The following is a 26,686-nucleotide window of genomic DNA, read 5'->3' on the forward strand; positions in this document are numbered from 1 at the left end:
GCTGTTATGACTTAGCATACACCATTACTTAAATCAGGTCACATAGTTCAGAATTTATTATAAACTATTTGTGTATACCTGTATTAATATAGTTTTATGGTATGGTTGGCTAATTAAAATGGTATCATTAACATGGTTACAATAGTGGTGAGCTACATATAAAACAATGCTATTTTTCTGTTCTAATAAATGTTCTTTCTAAGAGATGTAATTTTCCAGCTTCAATGACAAGAATTGTTAATGAACAACCTGCAATTCAACAAAAACAATACACTATTCTAAACAATATATAATTATCATATTAATAATACATTTAGTGATATACTAACAATAAAAAAAAACAGATTACTGACCCTCAACATTGAGTTTAGCAGTGGTTCTGATATGTTCATCTTCAACAACACAGCAACTGTAGTCTGCAATGTCCTTCATTTCGATCATCAGTACAGAAAGGAAGTGGACCTTTCTATCTGAGTGCATTCTGTACTTGTCACCAGAGAAAATTTCCATATTATTCTTTAACCATTTAACTTTCACAAACGGCTCACTGGTTTCACACTCAAATGTCACCATGGTGTCCTTCTCTTTAGCATTGGCATCTTCAAGATTTTGGGTAAAGGAAACAACTTGCTTAGCTGAAACAAAAAATGGAAAAAAAAAATTAAAACTGGTAACAATGTGCAAATGTTTACTATTAATTCTGGGAATAGCAATCTGTACAAACATTAAAAAACAAATTGCAACTTATTCAAAACTTCACCTTGAACCAGAAGAAAAGCGTGACTTGAAGTTTCTCCAGCAATGTTGAAGGCTTTTACCATTATGCTAGCAGAGTCTTCAGCAGTGACATCCCTGATAACCAGTTCACACACGTTATCTTCAGGCCAGTACCAGTAAATACGGTCTGACTTCTCTAGAAGAATGCCATTTTTGAACCACTGGCATTCTGGGTCAGGTTTGCCTACCACTCTGACACGGAAATGAACTTCATCAGCTTGGGAAACAGTCTGACTTTGAATGCGTTCCAAGATCTTAGGAGCTTCCATGCTGGGTGAAAGTTCTATTCTCTCTGGTTTAATTGTTGGAACAGTCACTTTGCCTCTTTCCTCTTCCTTCTTCTTCTCCTCCTCAGTAATTTCTTTGGTCCAGTGTAAAAGTTCATCTTTCTTCTTCTTCAGCATGTCCTCATAGGACTCATCTTTCCTTCGAGACTTGAGCTCTACAGCAGTTATTGCTTCATAGTAACCCTCTTCCGTTCGGCGTTTAAATTTACTTCTCAGTTCCTCTGACTCTTCTGAAGATATCTCATGAACAACTCGTTCAGCCTTTCTCAGTTTAACTATCTCTTTTGGCTGGGTTGTGTCAGCAGGTTTGTCTACCTTTTGAACTTCAAAAGACACTCTACCACGATCTGGCGAAGTGCCAGATTCGGGGGCCTTTAGCTCAGGAGCACGCCGCAGGATGGACCTAAAGTCCTCTCTCTGCTGGATTTCAAATTTCACACAATGTTCAATCACACCTTCCGGGTTCTCTGCTATAACTTTTACCTCTCCAGCATCGTAAAATTTAGTATCAGTAATTTCAAGGTAATAAATACCATCATAACGAAGCCTGAACCTCTTACTCTTTCGGATAAGCTGTCCATTTAGGTACCAGTTGACCTTAGGTGTGGGGTAACCAGTCACTCGGCAGCGGAATTTGGCAGTTTCACCTTCTAGGACCCGTACAGGCTCGGGAAGCAGTACAATCTCAGGCTTAGTTTTCTCAAATACTTCTTCTGCTGTCACTCCTGCAAGGGCACCTTCATGTGCCATGCGTTCCATCTCCTCAATCCTTTGCATTCCCTTCCTACCCTCAGGCAACTGAGTTTCTTCCACAAGGCCTTTCTCATCCTTCACAATTAGGGTAGCAGAAGTCTGGTCAACTCCAAACTTATTTGTTGCCCTGCAGGTGACAACACCACTATCTCGTGAGTAAGCAACTTCATAATCAAGACTACAATAGCCAAATTCATTAATCATACGCAGCCTATTTGCAGCCTCCAAGGGTTTGCCATCATGTAACCATTCAACCACCATTGTGGGGTCACCAATAGGTGTAAGCCTGCATTCAAAATGTACTGGACCAAAACGCTTTAGCCTGACAGATGTGAGTTTCTTCTTGAAATGTGGTTTCTGCTGTTTCTCCTTATCATACAGGTCACCTTCTTCCCACTGTTCTTGACCATAGCGAAGATGCAGGGGCTCCAACTCTGGAGCTGCAATCTCCTTTGCCTTATATGTTCCTTTTGGGATGATGAGCTTCCTCTCTGGCTCTGGTTCAGCAAATTCTACCTCTACATTGACTCTGCAACGAGTGGTATCTCTTCCAGCCTTGTTGATAGCTGTAGCTGTGTACCAGGCACTGTCAGTACCAGTAGCTGAAGAAATCTTAAACTGAGCTTCCCCCTTAGCGCCTTCAATTCTGTAATTGAGATTAAAAAAAATAAAATAAACATACGTGCGGTTATTGAGTTGCTTTACACACACAAAATATCAATAAAACACAGAATTGAATGTATAACAAAATCTATGAAAAACAGGATATACTGTCCAATAAAGCACTGGTACGTACCTGATATGAGGATGCTTTTGTGGGGAAATGATGTCACTGTTCTTCAACCACACAATGTCAGGAAGAGGATTTCCAATAGCTCTGACAGCTAACTCAACCAAAGTTCCTTCTTTAACACTAATGTTCTTCAGCTTCTCAGTAAACTGAGGTCTCACCAAGTTTTCCTTAGCTGTGAAATCCAATGCAACATATCAGCAATAGAGGAAATGGACAAAAAACTATTCTATTTTGTTGCTCCAAAATATGTATGGATTTAACATAATCCACTGAAGAATAATTTAAAGTCATATCATACCATCAACAGTCAGAGTCATGGACACAGATGTTTTTCCAGCTCTGTTCTGAGCTACAACAGTCCACTCTCCAGAGTCATGAGGCATAGCTGGGACAACAATCAGTGACTGAGTTCCGTCTTCCTTTACCACTATCTTATGGGTGTAGTCACTGACTACTTGTTGGCCTATAAAGTTAAATGCAAAAATGAACATTAAATTCACTCATTTGTAAATACACACATACATTTTCAGATGCAAAATGTTTACATATACAAAGTTTATTTTACAGATGTGTACACATGTACTGTGTGGGTTTATACATATTACGATTGTCCCTCACCATTATGGAACCAGAAAGTCTCAGGCATGGGTCTGCCAACAACCTTCAGGTCAAATCTGGCTGTTTGCCCTTCCAAACATTTGAAAGAGGATGGTTTCACAACAAACACAGGCTTGTACAGTCTTTCTAACTGACTCTCATCTGTCTCATCTAGTCTTCGTGCGGGAGAGCGACCAGGAGAACGTCCAGGAGACCGGCTCAAAGAACGAGGGGAAGTAGAACTAAGAGAACACAAAATCACATTTATCGATAAATATCTATATAAGCAAAAATCCAATCAGAAAATTCAACAATAAAATACAGTTAGGTCAAACAAGAAGCAAAATGGAAATATATAACCTTGGCACCCAAATGGAACTCCACATACTAAAAAATATTAACTAAGTTGAAATCAGTGGTTAAGACCAATCATACCATAGTCAACCCAACTCTTTCCAAAGCAAATAACATTAGTGAAATACAGCTAGAACTGACCTTATTCTCCTGATTGCATCTGGTTGAGGATAATATGGCTGAGCTCCAGCTGTGGTTGTAGGCTCCACGTATAATTTGCCTGAACTGACAGCATTTCCCTTCATGTTACTTGCAAAGGCAGTATAGACACCTTCATCTTCTGCCAACAGAACAGGAATCCGGAGACTAGCTCTCCCATCCTGCAGAACCTCCATCTGATAACGTCCACCATGCTTGATGCGTTTGCCGTCTTTGTACCAAGCAATCTTTCAAGATGAAAATAAAGGGAAATACAGAATTGAATGGAATTTTACAGCAAACATGACAAAATGGGTATTAACAAACATGATATCATAATATCATTCTGTATTTGGGTACTACAGTTTAGCAAATGCTGAAAGATGGCAGGATTCCAGGTTACCTTAGGAAGTGGATTTCCTCCTACTTTGCAGTGAAAAGTGACCCCCATTCCTTCCAAAATCCTGTAGCTTTTCACTGCCGTGCTGAAACCTGGCTCCACAGCTTCATGTTCAGCCACAGTCATAATCATCTTTTCCCCATCTTCAGTCACTAATTCCTGGTAGGTAATTCTCATGATGCGAAATTCAATCTCTTGGATTATTCTCTCCTCCAAAGCAGTGATCTGGAATTCCTACAAATGGAATAGATTAATTTTCAAGAACTGCTTCTTAACTATTGATTCAATAATAACATAATAAAATATTCAATATCACACACAAACACTCAGCACCTGTTCTGTTATAAAAGTCTTCATCATTTGGGTCTGTTGAGCCATCCTCTTCTCATATTCACTAATAACTAGAGGAGGGACATCTGCTATTTTGGGTTCTTGCACCATTGTGGTCACTTCAGTTTTGAAAGTAATTTCCTGCATCTTCATGTAGGTTTCATATTCCTCTGAAAAATATTGTGATTTTTATGTGGACAATAGAACACTTTAAGTTTACAATGATTTTGGTTTTAAAAAAATAGCTGCACAAGAAAGCTGAAAAAGTGGTGCATTTTGTATAATTTACCTTCCTCAAGTAAACTGGCTGAAGCTGAAACTTCTCCTAGTTGATTTCTGGCAAAGATAGTGTATTCTCCTGCATCATCAGCGAACGTCATGGAGATCTCCAGTTTGCATTCTCCACTATCCTTATTGTAGGCCACTCTGTATCTAAGGCGTGAGAATCAAATAGGTTAAAAAGATGCTTAATCTAACCTAATATTGTTAAACCTTTGGCAATATTGACAGTTTAATACCTATATCCAGTAGTAAGGGGAACTCCAGCCTTCTTCCAATAAATATGAGGCTTGGGACTACCACCAATCTGACACTCAAAGATGACACTCCCGCCTTCGACTAGTTTCTGGATTGATGGCTTCTTCACAAAGAATGGTGCCATGGCCTCTGCACCAGCTACTTCTATTTCTTCTTTCGCTTCAATGGTTATTCTATAGGAAAGAATTCATAACTTACATTTTATTATGTTCCTTAGTTATAATTTTGGTTTACTTAAATTCATACACAAATTACTGGAATTCTACAGCAAATTTACGTACTGCTTCTCCTCTGCCCTTTCTATATGTGCAGAGATAGCAGTTATCTCTTCTCTACTTTCAATTTCTTCTGAAACTGGGAAGAAAAACCACATGTGACATCAACAATTATGAACCTACATGAAAATACAAAGATGGGATTAGTTGTTTACTTTTTACCTTTCACAAGTAGGTAGCAGGAGGTGCTGACAGTTCCAGCCTGATTGGTAGCTGTGCAAGTAAAACGACCACTGTCCTCTGCAAAAGCTTCACGGATAACCAAACGGGTATATCCTTTCTCATAAGTGATTTGGAAATCAATGGAGCTCTCAAGCCTGTAGTCTTCTCTAAACCACATAATTGTCGGGGTTGGATGACCTGATATCTGGCACTCCAAAGTCACAGATTCTCCTTCAGTGACAGTTACATTTTTCAAACCCTGAGAATGGCAAAGAGATACATTTTGCTGGTTTATTCATTAATATAAAAAAAGAAATGCTGACATTTAGAGTATCAAAATACTTACAACAACAAGAGTAGGAGGAACCACAGCCTCTTCTGCTGGTGTGGGGACTGCTGCAGCCTCAACAGCCTGTAAAATATATATATAATTTTTTATCAACTCTACACAATATATGTAATCAATAATACAATTTTAAAGTACTGATATAGAGAAACACTGATGGAGGACAAAGGAAGGAGAATGGGTAAGAATTCCTGAAATGAAAGCAGATTTGGCAGCACAATTTACAGTAAAAGCAGGATGTGGGGGATTGTTTGCAAGCAGTTGGGGTCCATGAGAAGGGGAAAGAACGAGTGGAGAACTGTGAGGAAGGAGCAGTTACTGAGGCCAAGGAACACAAGAAAACACAAAATGTTAAAGTGAATTATTAGATTCAGCAGCCTGCACCACAAACCTTTTTCTCCCACTGTTCATATATCTGCTCCATGCCCCCTGTAAAAGAAGTGCCTATCTCTGTCTGTGAGAGAGTGCCAAGATGCATTTGAAATCTTTCACTGGTATCTTTAAAAGTTGTTGGGGTTGGCACTTGCTTTGCTTTCATCTCCACAATCTTATGAGAAGGAGGCTTGACAGGTCTGATGATCTTTTGAGCAGCAGAAGTAGAAGATAGCTCTTTCTGCAGTGAAGCAATAGCAGAACCTGCTATCGATACCTGACCAAGAAGGATAATTACAGCTGAAATCAAAATAAACTCAAACTCGTAGAAGCAAAAAAATTCAGGTTAGAGAGGATTCAAAAAGGTTTAACCAAGTGAAGATGATTGGATTGTTAGTATGAGTAATATAACCAATGAGTTATGAATAAGTAAATACAATAAAGTTTACATGGATAACTACAGTAACAACTTCTTAGCATGATGTTAAATAAATCCAGTGGAACTGCAAATGGTTAACTGAGCATCTAGCTGACAAAGAAGTTTTTGTCAGGCAAGCAGAAACCTATACTTAAGGGTCTTTTCCATTGCCCAAAAATGGTCACAATATGGCACCTGCTAAATTGTGGAAATATAAGATGAGCACATGGGTCTATTGGTCACTTTCACTTTGAAGCATAGGAAGCAATTTAACATGACTGCTGGTACTACATAAAAGAGAGTTTCTTTTCTGAAGATAATCGATTAAATTTTGGGTTTCTGAAGTTTTGAGATTATGGATTCTAATTAAAACTATACAAATCTCCAGTGGCCTTGTCTAGAATAAGTGGCTGGAACATGGATGGATGGGCTATGCAAGAAACTGATATGGTTGTCTTAGTATTTCTGATATTAAAATAGGCTTTGCTGCTTGCCTGATAGTCCTCATGCTTACCTCACAGCTATGGTCAGGTTTAGGAACAGTAACTTTAGAAACAGTGAAATGCGGTATTGGAGATGGTGCAAGCGAGGTGTCCACATGAGTTGTTGTAGTTTCTGTACTTCTTTGGATCTACAGTGACCAACAGATTACAGGTTGAGGGATGACAACCAAAAACTTATTCCTGTGTTGAGACAATGTTTTTCAAAAAGATATCTAACCTGTGAAACCTGAACCCTATGTTCATCGGAAGCAATTTGAGAGGAACTGGGAATTTGTAGCGCTTCGGTTTTCATGGTCATGGTGATCGTTTTGGAAGCTTGAGTGTCCAGAGCCTGCCGTTTTAAGTCAGGCTCTAAGATCTCCTCTTCTGCGTGGCCCTCCTCTGCCTGTGCAGGCTTTCGAATGCGTGCTAGGTCAACTGCAGCAAGGACTGTGGCCACTGCCTCTGCCTTTTTTCCACCTTCAGCCTAAGGACAACATTTGTATTCCAGAGCACACATTACCCATAATGGAGAGTGCAGAAACATAAAATGTAATATTCTAATTAAAGTATTTTACTGAGTAAGTCCTGCAGTGTTAACAGATTGTAAGTAATTATCCTTATCCACCGGTTAAACATTGTACACCACAATACAATTACACTACAATTATCAGATGAGGGGTTAACTAATAAATCGTTATCACTATGCCAAACTAAACCTGACTGCTGGTCTGTTGATCTCAACATCATAATACTTTCTCCTGAAATGCATTTGCTGTGTTCACATTTATTGTTTTTCAACTGCAAAAGAATGCTAATCTGTTTAATGCAACAATAATGTGAGACAGAAATTGAATTTTAAAAGTAGTATTTATGATATATCCATCTTGGCTTAAAGGAATCTTGAAAGTGTTAAAATAAAAAGAAAAATGTAAAAAGCAAACTTTGCATTTCCTGTTGGTCTCCCCTCCTTCAGATTGACCCCACTGTCATACATATTTATCAAGAGTTAACTGTAGTTTTGATTTATGCACATAAAGTTCCACAGTGATGATGCCAAGGTAATAAATAAATACTAATGTGGTAACTGAAATCTATATTTCAGTCAATGACTATCAGGATACTGTGATCAGAGATGAAACTGAGGCAAATATTATAATGTATGTCAATTTCAGCTGCCAGCTCTTGATTTGTCTGTATTTGAACAGCAGTGAAGGTTTCTGTAACTGTGTGCTTTCTCACAGTGCTAACGGTTTCTCTCTCTCTAGCCTGGTCACCAGCAGCCCTCAAGGTTGCCACAGCTATTATTTTAGCAGGGTCTATTTCACCATGCTCAAAAACAAGAAATTGCAATCAGTTCAATGAAAGCATTTTAAATCAGCAATATGAATGTCCTAAAGAAATGATTACCTGAAAACAAGAACAATGGTAACTCAGAAAGAACACAAGTTAATAGTAACAAAGTAGCATTTGAATTTGAATTAAACTAGTGGGTTCCAAACAAAAAGAAGCATTTTTGATTATGTAATTGAAGTAAAATTTCAGACAGTTAGGAAATAAGACCGTGTGCCCTCTGTTGGAAGACTTTAGCTCATGATATTATGCTACATATCTCTGCACTAGTTGGACCAGTTAAAACTCTCCTACCAGCAGATGGTGTATTTCACTAAGTAACGCAAAATATATTGAAGAACCTTATTAACCTACCATATATCCAGATAGAACTAGTAGGAATAAGTGTATCAAAATAAACTCTAAAAAATATAGAAAATATACTGATTATTGGATTTCAAATGTATTGATTATTTTCAATGGTATGTATTCAAGGATATGAAATGGTTTTGAAACCAAAAGATATGAAGCACAGCACATTATGTCACAGGTTGGTCTAGAACATGTAGGTGAAGAAAAAGCTGGAGTATTATTTCTGTGTGAGAGGTTGAAGCCTCTCCCAAAGTGCTTTTAACTTTGGTTCCATCTTTTATGATCTTGAGTTTATTGATTTCAGTTGCTTCAAACTTTGTCTATACGTAATTGGATAAAAATACAGATTAAAAACAAAGATATCATAAAAAAAAGGTATTAGGTGTGTCATGATATACCACTAGCCTGCATTTCATTCAATGTTTTGAACCAAACATCCAGACATGTCAATAGGCCACCTAGGTTTCCTTACCTCTTTCACCACAATCCCAGTTACTTGCTGCTGTACCCCATAGCCTTCCCACCGTTGCTCCATTTGCACTTGAGTGGTAGAGGTCTGGACACGTGAGGCACTGGCAATCATGCTAGTATAGCTGGATTCAGCTACATAATCTCCCTGCTTCCAGGGAGGGAGGACATCAGAGCCTGCCGTAATCTGCTTGCGGGTCATCAATGGAGATTTGACTGGTCTGATAGGGGAGACTGACAGCCTTGTAGAGGGAGACACTGACCTGCGAAAACAAGCAGATGCAAAGAAACAGATAATCAAGTATGATTACTTGGGAAAGATTAAAGGGAAATGTATGCATAAAAATTAGATAAGTAAATTACCTGGTATGCTAAGTAAGATTTCAATAAGAAAAAGTAGCTGATAAACAGTAGTTCACTTCAGATACTGGACAATACTAACTCCAGACTTACCTAACAGGAGTTGGGGTAGGTGCTTTGACATGCCTCACAGGAGAAGGTGACTGTTGACGTGCGCCTGCAACTTTTGACACTAGCGAGGATGTTGGGGACTTGGAAGTTGGCTTTGGGGGCACAGATGGGGGAGCCTTGTGTAGCAGCTGCTGAGCAACGGCACCTTCATCAACATGTACTTCCATCATAGCGGTCGTTGAAGCCTGATAACGAGCTTCAGCTCTCTGTAAAAAAATTCTTTACTGTATTGGGTCTGAATTTCTTTATCAGTGTTTGACAATCTTTAGTTTTCAAAGCTTACCTTCTCTACTCGTGTCTGTCGAGTCTGAGAAATTTGAGCAGTCGAAATGACAGTCTTTGACTTTTTGGCAGGAATTGCTTCCTCTTCACCTGGATATTGAAAATGTACAACAAAGCATAATAATGTATACAATACAATACAATAATCTCAGAAATATTCTGAATAAATTAGAGTAATAAGTATATGTAATAGACTGAGAAAAGTAAAGTACATGAATTAGGAGTTCATATTAAAATGTTATATAAAAACATAAATAAATAATATTACCTTGAACCAGCAGTTCAGCAGTAGAAGTAGCACGCCCACTACTATTGGTAGCATTGACGGAGTATGTTCCAGAATCTTCAGGAAAGGCCTCAGCAATTAACAAACTGTAACGGTCTCCTTCTTGAACAATTTGAAAGTCAGCAGAGCTCTGAATCTCAGCTCCCTCCCTGTAGAACTTCACCACAGGTGTAGGGATTCCTGTAACGCGTACATCCAATCTTACTCGGCTTCCTTGTCTCACAGTCATACTCTGTAATCTTTGAGTGAAGTTTGGAGGTGCAGTTTCCACTGTAAAAACAAAAGAGGTAAATCAATACTTTTTCTAAATACCACATTCTTGTATTATATGTATCATAAGTTGTATATAACACTTTGGCCTGATTTGGCTATTCTTACTAGTTGGCTATCTATTACATTTCATTACATGGAGTATTCTAAGGTCTACACAATCAAATAGAAGGTCGTTCTTTCTAGTGGAACAATTTTTTATGTCTAGATATGATTAATCTTACAGAAATCAAGATGAAATTAAGGTTCTTCAAGTTAAGATCATGTTGCACTATTTCAATTACCATACTAAAACTAATCTACTTCTATTTGCAACCACGGTTCTTAATTGTTCTCAAGCTATTGAATCACTGAATGAACATTAACTACTCTTCATTTCAAACTTTTCGATAATATTTACTGATATAGGACAGCATGTTGATTCAATATATAGAACATTCCACTCATTCACCTGTAACAAGTAGTTCTGCGGTGCTAGTGGCTTGTCCGGCACCATTGGTGGCTCGTACAGAAAACCTTCCACTGTGTGCCGCTGTCACGGCGGGGATCATCAGAACAGCGCGGCCATCGCTGAACGAGATCTGTGCGCCGGGCAGAGTAGCAGCAGAAAGCACCTGGCCATCACGAAACCAGCTCACCTCAGGAACCGGAACACCTGTTAATATTAAATAATATTTTCAAAATCATGCTCGTGTTTTTCACACATAGTACATTCAAAAAACATTGTTTTTTGTTTTATATATGTACTTTGCATATTTAGGTAAATATGAATAGCCCTAGTATCTGTTACTTTTATATGAATAGTCAAAGATTTGACACTGTAAATGCTCACTTACCACTGATTAGAGCCTCAAACGTTGCAGCACTACCCTCAAGTGCCACAACGCTTTGCAAGGGCTGTATAAATGTTGGTGCTTGTGTTGACATGGTGACTGGCACCCTACAGGGGGAAAAAGGATAAAATACAAAATCTTAGTCAGATTCTGACATTCTATTCAGTTAAATAATTTTCAAGAAACCAATCTTTGTTTCTGAATTGGCTAATCACTGGGCAAAATCTACTAGCAGAAAAGCTATTTATAGGTCAAGATAAAAAAAGAAAAAAGAAAAAAATGACTTCTCTAGCACCCAAACACCTGGTCTTCTCTAGCCTGACACTGGGACCATGGAGTCTAATGTCAAGGAAAAACATGTATACAAGTATCAACAAGTATAAACCAAGTACAAAATTTTTATTTTAACCAATGACAAATACCAAAATTAAAGTGTGACACCTCATGTCTAAAACTATTAGTAAACCATTACAAACCTCATACAAATCAACTTCAAAAAATGATAAATTCAGTACTAATTACCTCAAATTTTTACATGATAGGTCTCCAAACCCCCCCAAAAACTATTAAGATTCAAATCCACAATAAACAGTAAGTGAAACTGACCAGACTACGACTCAGCAACTATAATTGTGAATCATTTATCATCTATACTCAGCCACCAAAAGTTCTGTGAAATTCAGCATTACAAAACAGAGCAATACTGTACAGCATATTTAATATTAATGTGTTACAACACAAAAAACAGCTATAAATAATTAAAGAAAGCCATTAACCTCTATTCTATGAAAATAGACAAGTATTTCAAGTGGATGGAAAAAGATTTGTTATAATTACTGGACTTTAATGACATTTAGACCCACAGTGCAAAACTATAGATATGCCAAATAAATCAGTCAAAACAGCAAAGGTTTAATTGGACTTGAGGAAACTATTTTCAGAAATAAGTACATTCTCAACATTTTCATGTCACTAGCTTGAAGAAGACCATAAGACCAAAATATTACTTCACATTTAACAATAGTTCATTCATATTGATACATAAACTTACATTCTATTTCTGATACATGTTACATACATTCTCATTTTAAGGAAAAAAATATCATAATCTACTAACAGTACAAAGTAAATATTTAAAAAAATCAATTAATTTACTATTGAGTATAATAACCCTAGTCAGTTCTGGAAAAAGCAGAGAACATCAGTCAAAATGGCATTTCACATTTTCCTATACAAACATACAATTAGTGTGTGAAATGTCAGTACAAACATGACATCATTTTATGCCACAAATTTCTTATTAAGAAATGAATGGCCATATTTTAAATTAAAAAAAATATTATACCTTGCCTTTTCAACATAAGCCAAAAACTTTCTCATTTAATTTTATTCAAGTGGCAAATTATAATCTCAATGCATGAGGCAAAAGTTATTTCTATTAACACTTTGCAAATTTAAATGAAAGATAAGTTATACATTTCAGTATTTCAATTAAAGTGCTATGTGAGAGGCCTGAAGCTATGTGACAGAAATGGCTAACTCCAAAAATAATCTGCCTGATGCTTGATTGACAGTCACCATGTGGCACATAGCTGGTGGTGCAACTGATATGCCTGCTGCCGATTCCCTTAAAAAGACATCACAGCCCAGCTGGGACACCAACCGAATGCTATCAGGGGCTATTCTTGGCAACTCCCAAATCACTCTTCTATACATTAACTTAAATCCATGACAATCAATGTTAATGTCTGCTGTTTAAAAGTATTTAACTTACTTTCCCCCTTTGTCCTTTGCTTAACTCCATTCAAAACATTTTCCCCTTAACCGTATGCAAGATTCATATGAAAATTTTATTTACACAGTACTTCTCAGATTTTACGTATCAAATTTGTCATTCATAAGATATGCTCGATCGTCCCACATCGAAGTAGAATTTCACTGGCTCAATTTTATGGAGCAAAAGTTACTTACCTGTATTCACAAGGGTGCCAAAAAACTATGGGACTGGCCCCGGAAGGTTTTTATCTTCAGACAAAACCTCTATCCAGAAATGTTTTCAGAAAATCCAATGTGAGAACAGTTGAGCCTCAAAATTACCTAAAAACAAAACTACACAGGATTGCAGCCATGTAGTTTTGCTTTTGCTTAGCAATCCCTACACCCGAGGCAAGGCTGGGAATGCTCCACCTGCTCAGAAGTGTTAACACTGTTGTTTTACCATATATACCCCTAGACCATGGAGCATCATCACTACATCCTCTCTTCCCATTGGTCATTTTCTGGGGTTGAGGTATCATGGGATTGGTCCGCCATTTTATTCAACCACACACCTGTCACTCATGCCTCTTATATGTCCTGAAGCCAGAGTCTGACATGGAGAACCATTTCACTTATGAAAAGAAAACCAGCACTTTTATATCAAAACAAATATACAAATTGTTTGTAAAAGCAGTTTCCCCTGACAATAAACCTTCACCTTACATCTTGGAAGAACTATTTTATTCTACTGACACACCTAAAGAGCTGTAGAGGTTTATTCAAAGTTAGCAAATGAAAATCCTTTAACTCATCAAATGATAGATTTGCATCACTGTCATCAGCATTTGAAAATTAATTGTCCATATAATGGACATCTTCCTCACAAAACAATCTTTCCTTTCACAAATACCTGCTTCTATTAAGTGATTTCAATGCCGCCTAAAAAAACTGACCTGACATTAATCTGGATCAATATTAATGTTTATAAGTATGCATATGTTTTATGTATTTTACGTACTTTTAAGAGATAATGGAAGTTCATATAGTGATGGGGAAACTAACTATGAGAAAGATAAAACTCCTAGTAAAACAACATATTGATCCAGAAAAATAATTATAATCGTAATGAGGGAAAAACCACCAAAGCAAAAAGTAGTGACTTTATAAAGGATGCAAAACATTCTTCCATGAGACCAACATTAACTGTATGATGGTACAGCAGTAGCCCAGGTGGAAGCAGACCCTGCTGGCTTCTGCTATGAACGAGGCCTAAAATCATCACAAATCATTATGAATCATATATCATATATCAAACTTCTCACAAAAGACCTAAAAGCATAAGATGTAGGAAAACAACTAAACATTAATATTAAAATATACATTGATATATTTTGCTCTACTCTATATAAATCCTAATTGAACCTGCTGCCAACTGATCCATTGTAATGGTGCACATATTTATTGTGTGCCATTTGGTTACATCATTTTCAGTTTGGTATACACGATTGTTTTCCAAACAGGTTTGACTGGGATAAAGTGAGGCTGAGACCTTCCAAAAATGGTTCTGCTCATATATTTGTCTTGGCGCAGATGACTTTGTTATAAGCCTGTGGTTGACTTTGTGTGTGTAACTGGCAAGACCAGCTCTAGCTATAGGCAGAATAAGCAGTCAACTAGGGCCCCCAAATTACTTGCCTTGTGGAGGAAGTGAAATGATTGTCAATTTTCTTAGTAGGGGGGCCTCCCAAATAAGCTTTGCTTTAGGGTGCCTTAAAAGATAGAGTTGGCCCTGGTAACCAGGGTGAATTTTATTAAACGTTATTAATGGTGTTTTTGCTACATATATGTTCAAAAGAACTGACACTTACTGCAGATTTTGCACCATTCTCTGCACACTCTGGACACTGCAGTGTGTGAAAATCCTGGACAGTAGCTCTCTCTTAAATAACAGAACCATTATACAGTATGTGGCACCAACCCATCACAGTCAAAACCATGCATCCTTTTCATTCTAATGCTTAGCTGACACAGCATGTGCATTCAGAGTAAATAGGAAAGGAGGCTCAAGTATGCATCACTTAAATTACATTACTAAATCGACATAGTATAGAAAGGAAGGGTATCAATACCATATTAAATCCAAGTATTTGGATTTAGTAAAAAGTAAAAAAGTAACTGCAGGGGGAGAAGAAGGAACATTTCAAGACATCATAACATCATCTGATTTAGCTTATTACAGAAATGAGGCCAGAGACTAATGGCAGTTTTGTTCTTTTTGTGTCCCTTCAATGTTTTCTTTTGTGGACGTTTTGACTAAACACTGACAAAAATATTTTATCAATTGGTTTGATTGAATCAAACCAAAATTTAGAACAGGAAAGAGTAGCACTGACATAAACAGTTACAGGTAGTGATATTCCACTGACAAAACTTAAATAAATACTTTAATAGGAGCAATAGTAATTTTAAAGTTTTCTATAATATGGCATGAGTGCATTTTTTACATTCAGGTCTGCATTACATCACAGTACATAAGAAAGAGGGCAAAAGAATACAGGATGAACGGCACTCTATCAAGGAATGGTTTTAGTAGATGGAGCATGATAAGGTTAGAGTTATACAGATTTATACAGCTGAGCCATTTCTGGTTAGTGAGTTTTGCTATGCCCACCTAAGAGCCATTGAGCTGGTGACTCATGTGTCACCAATTCCCATTTTGGAACAGCTGATAGCAAGCTTCCACTCTGTACCTCGGGAAGGGAACAAGGGGAATTTCTGATTGCTGCAGAGAGGAAAACCAGCGTACAAGGTGGGATCCGAGTTACTATGAGTTTCACGCAGCAAATATAAAAGCTGACCTCCCATGGCTTCATCCTGGGGCTTTAGTAACATCCCAATGCCTCATGTTGTGCTTGCAGGGCAATTACAGAGACAGCTGCTGCTAACGCCCTCTGACCTGTCAATAACACAGATGAGCAAGGAAGTGGAGGGGGTGGGGTGATTTGCCACCTATGTCGTGTCGGTAAACTAGGAAATGGTACGGTCTCCTCTCATTAATAAATTAGCCAAGCATTAGTCAGTGGCTCTTATTTCAAAACTTTAACATCTCTGCATATTGCAATGGCCATACTGCCTTCTCCAGCAATGAAGAGAAAGTTTGAAGTGTCAACTTCAAATGTTTACAATGAATTAAACAGACATAAGCAAAATAGGTAAAGTATAAATTAGAGCGAATTTTGGCTCACAGGTCCATAGAGAGAGAACGAGGGAGCCCTCTCATTCTATGACATTAACTGAACCTGATAAGCAGCACCAACTGCTCCTTATCAGTATCAGTATGTTTACTCATGCATATTCATTAGAGGCTGTTTGAACATTACTATGTCAGCAGGGAGTGATGTACAGTTACCGCAAATATCAGGACAAAAACATATTGTGACATTAGGGAAGCAACATATTTTACTGAAGAGATATATTAAAATGATAAATAATTAATACACAATCACTGAAGCATTATAAAAGTACTAGTTAAGATTCAGATGGAAAAAAACACAAGGTAGGACATTTAAACATAGTAAATGTTATTTAAATGAGAATATTCATTTATTCATAAACAAATTCAGTATTCATAAAAAGCTAAATTCATTTCACAGTACTATATACACATCAGGTAGGATGCATTATTCAGCGAATGTAAACTGCTTACCCAGAGCTTTGTATGAGCTGAAGTGGCCCATCTTCCAAAAAGAGAAACCATAGTTTTAATGCCAAATTAACTAATCCACATAACAATAAATATGTAATTCTTTCATTATACATTCGTTTTATATTACATCCATCCACCATCCCAGAAGCACATACCCAGTGCACAGTTGCAGTCTACAACTGTCCCCAGAAAACATGGGATACACCTTGAATGGGATGCCAGTTCACAATAAATAAAGGAAAAACAGCTAAACAAATGCACCTAAACCGCATGGCCAAAAAGAAAAAAACATCCAGCAGCAAATCATCCTAGAAGTAATTACAATTTCCCTTCTATGGTTTAGGGTTTACTGAACTCCACAGTAAAGCTTGTTTAACTCTGGAATCCAGACGCAATAAATTGCAGTGGCAAGACTCAAACGAACTAAAATCCAAAGATATTCAAGGCATGGAAATGTTGTGCAGTGGAGTGTGTGTATTGGTTCCACTACCATAGAACCACCTGGCAGAAGACACACTGTCTTAGGATCATTACTTACATTGTATCGGTTATTTATTTTTTAACATACTGTAGAGATAAAGAGATAAAGAGAACTGGGCAAATGGCTTGTATTTGCGAATGATTTTTAAGTACACGCAAATTTGACTGTAGTTTTAAGTCTCAACCTGGAGATAAGATTCACTGAAATAATGGCTTCCTATCTCTATCTCTGTCTTATCTTGTGCAATCGATAACAGTTCCCAGGGCAACGAAAGGTTGTTTCAGGCCTATGGGTCTCACAGCCTTACACACTTTGATCAACTTTTGCTTCTATTGGATCATTAAAACACATTAGGCCATTTATCAAGCTGCAGAACACAAATATCAATGGTGTGAAAGAAAAGCAGTTTTCAGGCCCCATTGACATTGACAAGCTTCCAGCAGGTGTCTTAATGTCCCACCACATGTCCAAGCCCTTGATTCCCAAACTGGAACATGAGAATGCAACCTAATGAACAAACAATGCAATATACTAGCTGAGAAAAGATTAACTCTACAGTTGAAGCATTATATATTTCATTATATATGGGATTAATACAACTTAAAAAGTGGAGTAATAGTTATTAAACACAAATAAAAACTGTTGTTATAGCACAAACAATATTCCCACTACTTTATAAAATTGTAAATTAAGCAGAATATGCTTTTCCCCTTCTCACAAAGGATGATAATTCTTGACATGTGCTACTGGAAACCAAGCACAGCCACTTCTTATCTGGCAGTATAAAACATTTTGAATTCAAAATAAAAAGCAAAAATATGTATTATAATTCTTGGTCAAATATGTACAGTTTTGCTAGAATGCAAGACACCCTCTGTCTTGTGTTTTTAACAATGCTGAAATTATTCTGTGTTGCCGGAGTCTCAATAATATGCTTGGAATCTCTTCACTGCACTAGACTGACACATCACAGATGGTAGGGAAGCACTGCAGATACAGACTGGCTGACAAGATTGAACATCGCCAGGGACCTAAATTTAAACGGGGACATCCATGCTAAAAATAATTCAAAAGGGAAACAATGCTGTAACAGTCCAGGGGGCACAGTTTGCAAAGAACCCTAATGAGACTAAATAAAAGCTATATGCAGGTATCATAAATAAGGAATTTTTACTTCCTGACCTCATCCCTCAGGATACAACTTCCATGTGTCTTCCCTGACAGCTTATCTAGTACAGGACAGTGATGAGGCTGGAAGTACAGGGCGTGAATCAGGGGACACCTTAGATGTGATGCCATTCAATGTGATTAACTTTAATCATTCGTTTAAAAATAAATACATTAATCATGTTTCTCTTTCTTATTACTCATCAAGCTTCCAGTTATTTTATAAGTAACTCAAACCATTTATTTTGGTGATTAAGACATCCATGACAAGCTAATTTGCTGTTTCATGCATTTAAAAGTCATACAAACTTAGACTGAAGATTAGGACTACACACAAAAAAGCTAACTACCATGCACGGCATATAAAGCAGGTAATACACACTCAGATGCCTGTAGAGATAGCATAGTGACTGCTGTATGAAATTGACCTTCAGTGAGGCAGGGACCTTGTAAAGATGACAAATGAATCATGTCTTTACTACTACTGATGCAATTGTACTGGCAAGCTACAGACACAAAACACTGTGTCACTGGCTCTGGTAGCACCTGGCTTTCCAGATGGAAAAAAGGTAGGGGTGGTGTCTATATTCCCAGTTTTCAATGTTGTACTGTACCATTCATTGACTGACTACATAATATACAGGTCATACTATTATTAGCAATGTTCTTTAAAAAAAAAAAAAAAAGAATAACGTGACAATTCAGAATTTATTAAATCAGTAAAAAAAGATGTGTTATTTTTCCGTTTTTTCTAATCAACATAATTATTGCACTTACTATGTGCATAGCTCCAACTCAATGATATAAGAAACTGGCAATGCTTTAATATATATCTCATTTCAGACACTTCAATCTCACCCACTTAACATGGTCCAGAAAATCATCTGATCTCAGACTATAACTAGCTACATGATGCAATTTTATATTTTCACGGTACTCAGATCAGTGTAGATATCCAAAACAGACCATAAGACACACGACAATCAAAACCTCAAACTGACCCTGCAAGGAGCAGCAAAGGGAATCATGGGACTCCTAGAACAAATTCATATTATCAAGAGTGTTTGAAAGGAACTTTTCTACACCAAAGTGCAGAAAATATGAAAACATGCTATAAGAAAAAACACTTGATTTTTAGAGACATGTCAACTGCACCAAGCAGCCTAGGAGGCAAAAAACTAAGGTGACTCTGACAATTATGAGAGGTGAACTAAGGGTAATATAATCTTTTCTAACAAGCATCCAAGAGATTAGTCCTGGCTGCCAGTTCCCAATAGCCACGCCACATTATAAATTGTCCATCTGACACTTGATATTGATTCATGCGCATGACATTAGACCAACTAGCCTGTCTTTATGAGTTTGCATTTCGTGTTTTAGAGTCTAACGTGTAGCAAGTTGAATGTGCTTTTGATTTCCTTCCCCCCAACTAAAAACATTTGATAGTTTCATATATTGTTTTGTACTTTCACCATATATGTGAATTTAACGGAGATTAAAACACCACCGTCACAGAGGGTAAGCATTGTTAGGTAGAAACTGCCTTTGCTGTTGGGATTACTGGGTCAAAAGGAAATGTTATAACTAAATATTTTGAAAAGCAAGTCTTTTTCATAAATTTCCATATTTATCCCCCTTTTACTTCTTAGATACATGGTGTTCACATATGGTGACAGTTCCATAACTATTTAATAAGACATCACTAACATGGACCACATTCAGGGTAAGTAGCTTTCAATGTAATATTCAACTATTTTACTAAAAGTGATGAGTCAGAGCTATTTTCCCAAAGTAATTTTATTAAAATACCAAAAGAGGTTTCCGCAAGAAGATGATACCAAAGTTATTCATTCATTTGCAGGAGGCCTCTTGGCTATTATTCCAAGAGTTACAAAACATTAAGCATCAATTTCTGCAGATGAAAAATATACACTGAGCTAATTAGTGGTTTCCTTAGGAGAAAATGTAATGAAAACTGAAAACTTCACAAATAAAGGGTTCTTTCTTTAATTCCAATATTCTGCACATTAGTTGTAAGACACCAGTCATGGGTTATATATAAATTTTAATTAACATAGGTACCTATTTTGCATTCATAACCGTTTTCAGCCTTAAATTTATGATATTGAAAAACAAGAATATTGCTTCAAACTATCCATCCATCCATCCATCCATCCATTTTCCAAACCGCTTATCCTACTGGGTGGCGGGGGGTCCGGAGCCTATCCCGGAAGCAATGGGGACAAGGCAGGGAACAACTGAGGATGGGGGGGCCAGCCCATCGCAGGGCACACTCACACAGCATTCACTCTCCCATGCACACCTATGGGCAATTTAGCAACTCCAATTAGCCTCAGCATGTTTTTGGACTGTGGGGGGAAACCGGAGTACCCGGAGGAAACCCCACGACGACATGGGGAGAACATGCAAACCCCGCACACATGTGACCCAGTCAGAGACTCAAACCCGGGTCCCAGAGGTGTGAGGCAACAGTGCTATTTTTTTAAACCTTTTAGCTTAATTATTTCGGCTTGTATTTTAAGTTATGCATGTGCATTACTCAGCTATGTGAAAACTTCACTGTTACATATGCCATCCTCCAAAAGTCTTACATTTTGCACTCTTACCTTAAAATTGTATTTCTACTTAAATAGGAGCCTCATTATCTGACTGCTGAGAAAAAAAATATTCACACTACATGTATTATATTGAAGCATGTTTTTATTGACCATTGTTAGTTCCCACAGAATTTTGTCAGAATTTTTTGTTAAGATGTCAGAAAACTGAATTTTAAAAAATCATTTTAATAATAGTGTTAATAACTTAATATAGCAAGCCATAATATTGCAGTAGCATATATAAGTTATAGTGGTGGTTATCAGCAATGACCACCCAAATCGATATTAAATTGATATATGTTTGCCCATTCGATATGTGTTACATTTGTTAAACAGATTTTGCTAAAGATCATTTCAGGTTTACATTTAAAGAAAACACAAGGGATGTAACAGTACACATATTCGTTGTGTGCCTTACAGTTATAGCATTTTCAGTTTGGAATGCACAATGAAACAAATTAAGACATTTCTTTTAGCCCCCATTTTCAGCCTGCAAAAAGTTTTTGGTGATCAGCAACAAAAACCTCAAGTCGGAGGCAAATCGAAATTTCGTTACTATGAGTTCAAATAAGCGATTGGACAGATTCACCAATCCGTTGTAGACACCTGTTACATAATTTTAGCCCAAATCTTCTGCTCACCGACAATTTTTGGAGATCGCCAACAAGGCAAATCGGTGTTCGATCGGCACTGGCAAATTGGTGCTCAATCGCTATATGTGAGCTGTTTAAAGACACGATCCAACAGAGTTGCCAATGTATCACAGATGCATCTCAAATATCTAGCATACTAAATATCTAGACTTGTCAGCAACTCCAAATCCTGCAGCTTGAACAGTGTTGCAACTGGCAATGGGTGCAGCAACAAGCTACAGCAAGCAAGACAGGAGATGAGGGGAAACCCAAGAGAGAATTTTAAAAAGGTGTAAAATGGTCAATTTATTTAAAAACTGTTCAAGGATATTATAATCATGTGTGGTGTCATTTGGCTGCAGTGTTTGTACCACCAGTTTGTACCACGTTGACACTATAATTGTTATTTCCCTGTGTTATTCACAAGTGTGATTTCCTGACAAAATGTAGTTTAGAGACAGACTGATCAACAACTCCTCCTGATGAAAGATCTTGGAATGTGTGACCCCCTGTTGTCATGTGTCAATTGTTGTGTGTTAGGTGGTGCAGTGGACTGATTGCTTGCGTGTGACTTTTTTCACCTGTTGAAGTTTAGAAGGGAGTTTTTAATCTGAGGAGATGGAGGACTGCGGAGAGAAAGGATGAGATGTTGACGTCTTGGGGGGTGCAGTCAACTTCAAAATTCCTGATTACAAGACGAGAAATTGTGTAGTGTGAAAGGTATAGTAATCGGACGACTGGGAAAGTTGTGTAGTGTGAACTTAGCATTGGATATCTAGCAGGCTAAATATTTGGACCCGTCGGCAACTCCAAACCCTGTAGTGTGAAAAGTGTTACGACTAGCGATGAGTGTTGCAACGAGCTACAGTCAATGAAAGCACAAGACATGGAGAGAGGTGAAACCCAAGGGTGAAGTTTAAATTGGAGTGGACTAACTTACTGGGGGGGCCTAGGCTGACATGGGTAGGGTCCCCCTAAATTGGCCATTTGAGCTAGTTTTAGAGGCTGAAAAAGAAATGAGAGGGAATTAAAAATGATGAAACATCAACAACAAACTGGTCAAAGCACAGAGCGCCAGTGATAAAATCAATCTCAGTGGGCATGGGAGTACAGTTTGTAATATTTGCCAATTGGGGGAAGAGGGGAATCACAGAGCCAGACGGATAGGTGAAATTCTAGAAGTTTATCTGTTCCCTCTTTTGCTAAAGTTAATCTTGAATTTTTGCATATGCTCGGTAAATTGTGTTCTCTTCATATCTGTTAAAAATGAATCAATGACTCTAGTGAGATAGTATCAAAGACACTAGAGATAAGTTACTCTTGTATTTTTGCACCATTTTCTTCTTCTACTACTTTACGTCAGTTCACTTGGCAGTGAAACAACCACTAGCCTACCACTAGACTTTAATGCGAAAAGAAAGCTGGGTAGCTTTTAAGTCTCAAAGTGGGAATAGTCAATTACAGACAGGACAGGGGGAACTTTCTCTATTTTACCTGCCGCTAAAAATGCAAATAACAGACACATTGTCATAATTTAAACAATCATTTACAATATCCACATACCCTGAATAGGGTAATCAGTTACAGAAGATGGATGGATGGATGGATGGATACTATCTTCCCCCCTGCCCCCTCCCCAACCATAATAGGTTATACAACACAAATATAACACATGTGATGCAGGACTGGTAGAATTTCCATTTAGTTCTCCACCCTTATACACCTATTATGAGTCCTTTCATTTTGGGTGAAACTCCACAAGAAGAACTAACATTATATTAGCAACAGTTTAGAAATATACAATGATTTATTACTTTCTTGAAAGATATTAATTCAATGAAGAACAAAAGTTGTTAGATGGGAGTCATATATGTGTTGATTGGGACACAATAATAATACATTGGGTATCACTGTAGTACACGTTTAACAAATTACAGTACTTAAATAACTGACAGCAGTGTACATATTGGTTCATTTAAACAAGGAGGCCAAAGCCACAAAAACCCAAGTTGCTATAGAGCTGAGAGAACAAAAATTCTCACGCAGGACTAGACGATCTCTAAAGAAGTAATTAAACTTTTTTTAAGCAAGGAAGACCTACAAAAGCAAAGCCAATAAGCCCTGTCACTAGCTTACTCTTGAGATTACAATTCTTCTGCATCGACCAGTCATCTGACAAGACCTTAACACTGGTTTGAGAAGAAATCAATTTACACTAATTTGGATGCATTAGACACATTAACTTACCCTTGAAAGGGGATTCTTGTGTTCATGGATGTTTCTTCTCATCCTTGTTGTTCCTGAACTCCAAAAGATACATAAACAGTATGACTCTTTTGCACTTTAAAGGCAAGCGAAGCTTTTATTTTGTTCCACTTAATGAGAATAATATCTTATTTTCTTCACATTTCCCTTCTTTGATTGAACAGGCATGAAAACTAGAAGAAACAAGCCAACAAAGGTATTATTCTGCAACATCATAAAAATCTAACTTATTAAAGGCAGGGTTTTCCACAATAAATGATTAATATTTCAAAATAGCATTCTTTTTATTAACACAAAATAAAGCATATGTGTGTGAACAAAAGAAATTTAAAATCCATTGTGATAACTATAAACATATGAGTGGACACACCCATATACTGTGATAAATAATTGTATTACTTCAGTGCTTCATAAACTATGCTTATCTACCCAGTTTTATTTGTGCTTAAATTAGAGAGCTACAAATATTCAAAAAATAATTAATAGATAAATAGGACAAAATCACTGCAACCTCAAAGCCAAATCCCTTTTGGGCTGTTACATGCCTCAAAACAGATACTACTAAAAATTCAAGCACCTAAAAGCATTCCTAAAAGTGATAGCTTACTTTTTGCATGCTCTTCTAAAACTGCCATCTCATTGACTTTGTGAGCTGCTCTAAAAAAATCCCTAAAAGGAAACACTGTTATTTCACATTTTTTGCCGAGACGTCACATACCAATATCTGTGCTTTGTGTTTATTCCTTCACATTTACTGTAACATTTACTGTAACATTACTGAAACAGTAGTACTGCTACTAAACCAATGAAGGTAAGTGTCTCTGTGAGCCAATTATTTGTATTAATAACTTCACAAGTGCTTTGTTCTTTCCTTTTTGCATGGGTTGTCAAAGAAAAAAAATTCATTTTCACAGTAATGGTCATTTAGAAAAGGCCTATAAAATTTCCATGGCTACTTTTAAAAAAATACCAACTACCCTATAAACATATCTTATTTTTGTATTTTTAAGACCAGATTCAAATATCCTTGCATTTCCACAGCTGTATGCAATTCCCCAGTTGGCACTGCAGTCATTTTGATAGCTCAAACATATCCTTACCACTCTAAAGCCTGCATTTCCCCTACAATACAGAACACCACTGCCTGGGTTTTCACGTCCCTTGTTTAATCAGGTTTCACTCAACTTCTCATTTGAATGTTGGCTGCTGCTTTCCCAGGCACAGCCCAGCATCTCCTTAGCTGGGTTAAGCAAAGGTTTAAGAATTCGAATTCCAGGCCTCTTTTGTATCACTTTCCAGGGTGCTTTCTGCCAGCTGATGAACGGTTTCTTTTACTACCAAGTAAAGCCAAGTAATACATTTTTTAGGAAAGGCAACTATATTCTCCAGTTGCCTCCAATATCCTTGTAGGTCTACAGTGTCACAGACAACCAATAGTAACAAATTATGTTAAGTCACTTGAAAACTGACATAAAACTTCTCCACACGTCTACTTCTTCTCCTGTTACCAGCCAAAGTTTTATATTTTGGCTTCAATATTAACAGAACTAGTAATAATAAAGGCAGAATGGCGTACAGCCTACAAACGCAATTAATTCTTTCTAGTTCAGTTTTTTAATTAATCATAAAGATATTAGTCATGGCACTGATTCGTTCACGGAGTCAACATTATACCTAATGAACCACAAATAATCATAACGAATGTATTTCATATAATTAACGTGTAATTTTTAAAGACTGCCCAGACGGGAAAACATACCATTGGACCGCCGAAAAGCGAAACGCATTTCAAACATGTGTTGAAAGTTAACGAAAACATTACCTAGACGAAAATAATTTAAAATTATAATTAAGGCACATAAAGCAGTCAGCGCCACAATTTCATGCTCGCTGTCGTCTAGTCGTGGCGCGCGTCGCCAACTTTCCCGCCCACTAGTATTTACGTATATACCAAATACTGCCAATTTGCTAAGTTAATTTGTAACTTTAAAATGTAAATATTACATTAGACTTTTAATTTACGTTAAATCAAAAGAAACGGAGAGAAATAACTGACAAAATCTTAGTTGAAATTAAACTAATTGTAATGCAGGGTCGGCGTCGCGGGGGTGCACCCCCTCCAGCGCCAACCACTAAGAATAGCGTCTTTTATTTTATTTAAAAATTGTTACTAAAGTCATTCATCCTAAAACAAACCCATGGGCGGATCTTCCACAGGGCCGCGGCTACAGGTCATCCGCTCCTCCAATGCGGGGTTGCCAAGTCTCACGCATCTGGCGCGAGAGTCACGCTTTCGGCATGTCACGCTCACGCGAGTAATCTTATGGCAAATCTATATTACTTCATTATAAACCTAAAATTGGCGTTGGGGTGGTTTGCAAACTCTGCAGACTATTTACAGTGTGATAAAACTTTTACTTACATGTACAAACATAGCGAGGCACCTAGCGAGTTTTGGCAACGCTTTGAACGGTCGAGGGTGCGTTTCCAGTGAAATTTCTGCGTTTGCATTAAATTAATAATGTTGCTGGTATGTATTTTCAGTCATTGTGTATTTACAACAAAATAAAGTGATATACGTGACAACGAACTTATGTGTTGTTCAGTCGTTTCCAGTTTGGTGCTTCAGTGACCGATTGCTTGCGTGTGACCGTTTTCACTTGGGGTTTAGGGGGAGTTTTTAAACTGTGGAAATGGGGGACTAAAGGTGTCGCTAGATGTGCC

General features: G+C 37.4%; 1 protein-coding gene across 1 annotated transcript in view; it reads right to left on the reverse strand.

The window, feature by feature from the left end:
* Window positions 1–24,594, reverse strand: part of LOC125710145 (titin-like) — a 181,178-nt gene extending 156,584 nt beyond the window's left edge. The window contains exons 1-24 of the mRNA XM_048979485.1: window positions 24,570–24,594; window positions 23,945–24,002; window positions 11,339–11,442; window positions 10,954–11,157; window positions 10,215–10,502; window positions 9,948–10,036; window positions 9,647–9,870; window positions 9,198–9,456; window positions 7,260–7,508; window positions 7,054–7,170; window positions 6,141–6,398; window positions 5,750–5,815; window positions 5,404–5,662; window positions 5,248–5,320; window positions 4,948–5,139; window positions 4,719–4,861; window positions 4,433–4,599; window positions 4,103–4,333; window positions 3,703–3,947; window positions 3,229–3,449; window positions 2,909–3,073; window positions 2,614–2,782; window positions 761–2,463; window positions 354–635 (exon numbers count right to left, since the gene is read on the reverse strand). Coding sequence (XP_048835442.1) covers window positions 354–635; window positions 761–2,463; window positions 2,614–2,782; window positions 2,909–3,073; window positions 3,229–3,449; window positions 3,703–3,947; window positions 4,103–4,333; window positions 4,433–4,599; window positions 4,719–4,861; window positions 4,948–5,139; window positions 5,248–5,320; window positions 5,404–5,662; window positions 5,750–5,815; window positions 6,141–6,398; window positions 7,054–7,170; window positions 7,260–7,508; window positions 9,198–9,456; window positions 9,647–9,870; window positions 9,948–10,036; window positions 10,215–10,502; window positions 10,954–11,157; window positions 11,339–11,442; window positions 23,945–23,970 — 5,734 coding nt within the window. The 5' untranslated portion in view covers window positions 23,971–24,002; window positions 24,570–24,594. The remainder of the gene's footprint in view (window positions 1–353; window positions 636–760; window positions 2,464–2,613; window positions 2,783–2,908; window positions 3,074–3,228; window positions 3,450–3,702; window positions 3,948–4,102; window positions 4,334–4,432; window positions 4,600–4,718; window positions 4,862–4,947; window positions 5,140–5,247; window positions 5,321–5,403; window positions 5,663–5,749; window positions 5,816–6,140; window positions 6,399–7,053; window positions 7,171–7,259; window positions 7,509–9,197; window positions 9,457–9,646; window positions 9,871–9,947; window positions 10,037–10,214; window positions 10,503–10,953; window positions 11,158–11,338; window positions 11,443–23,944; window positions 24,003–24,569) is intronic.
* Between the last annotated feature and the right edge of the window lie 2,092 nt (window positions 24,595–26,686).

The sequence above is a fragment of the Brienomyrus brachyistius genome, chromosome 16 (genome assembly GCF_023856365.1).
Source record: "Brienomyrus brachyistius isolate T26 chromosome 16, BBRACH_0.4, whole genome shotgun sequence".
Taxonomy (NCBI): Eukaryota; Metazoa; Chordata; class Actinopteri; order Osteoglossiformes; family Mormyridae; genus Brienomyrus; species Brienomyrus brachyistius.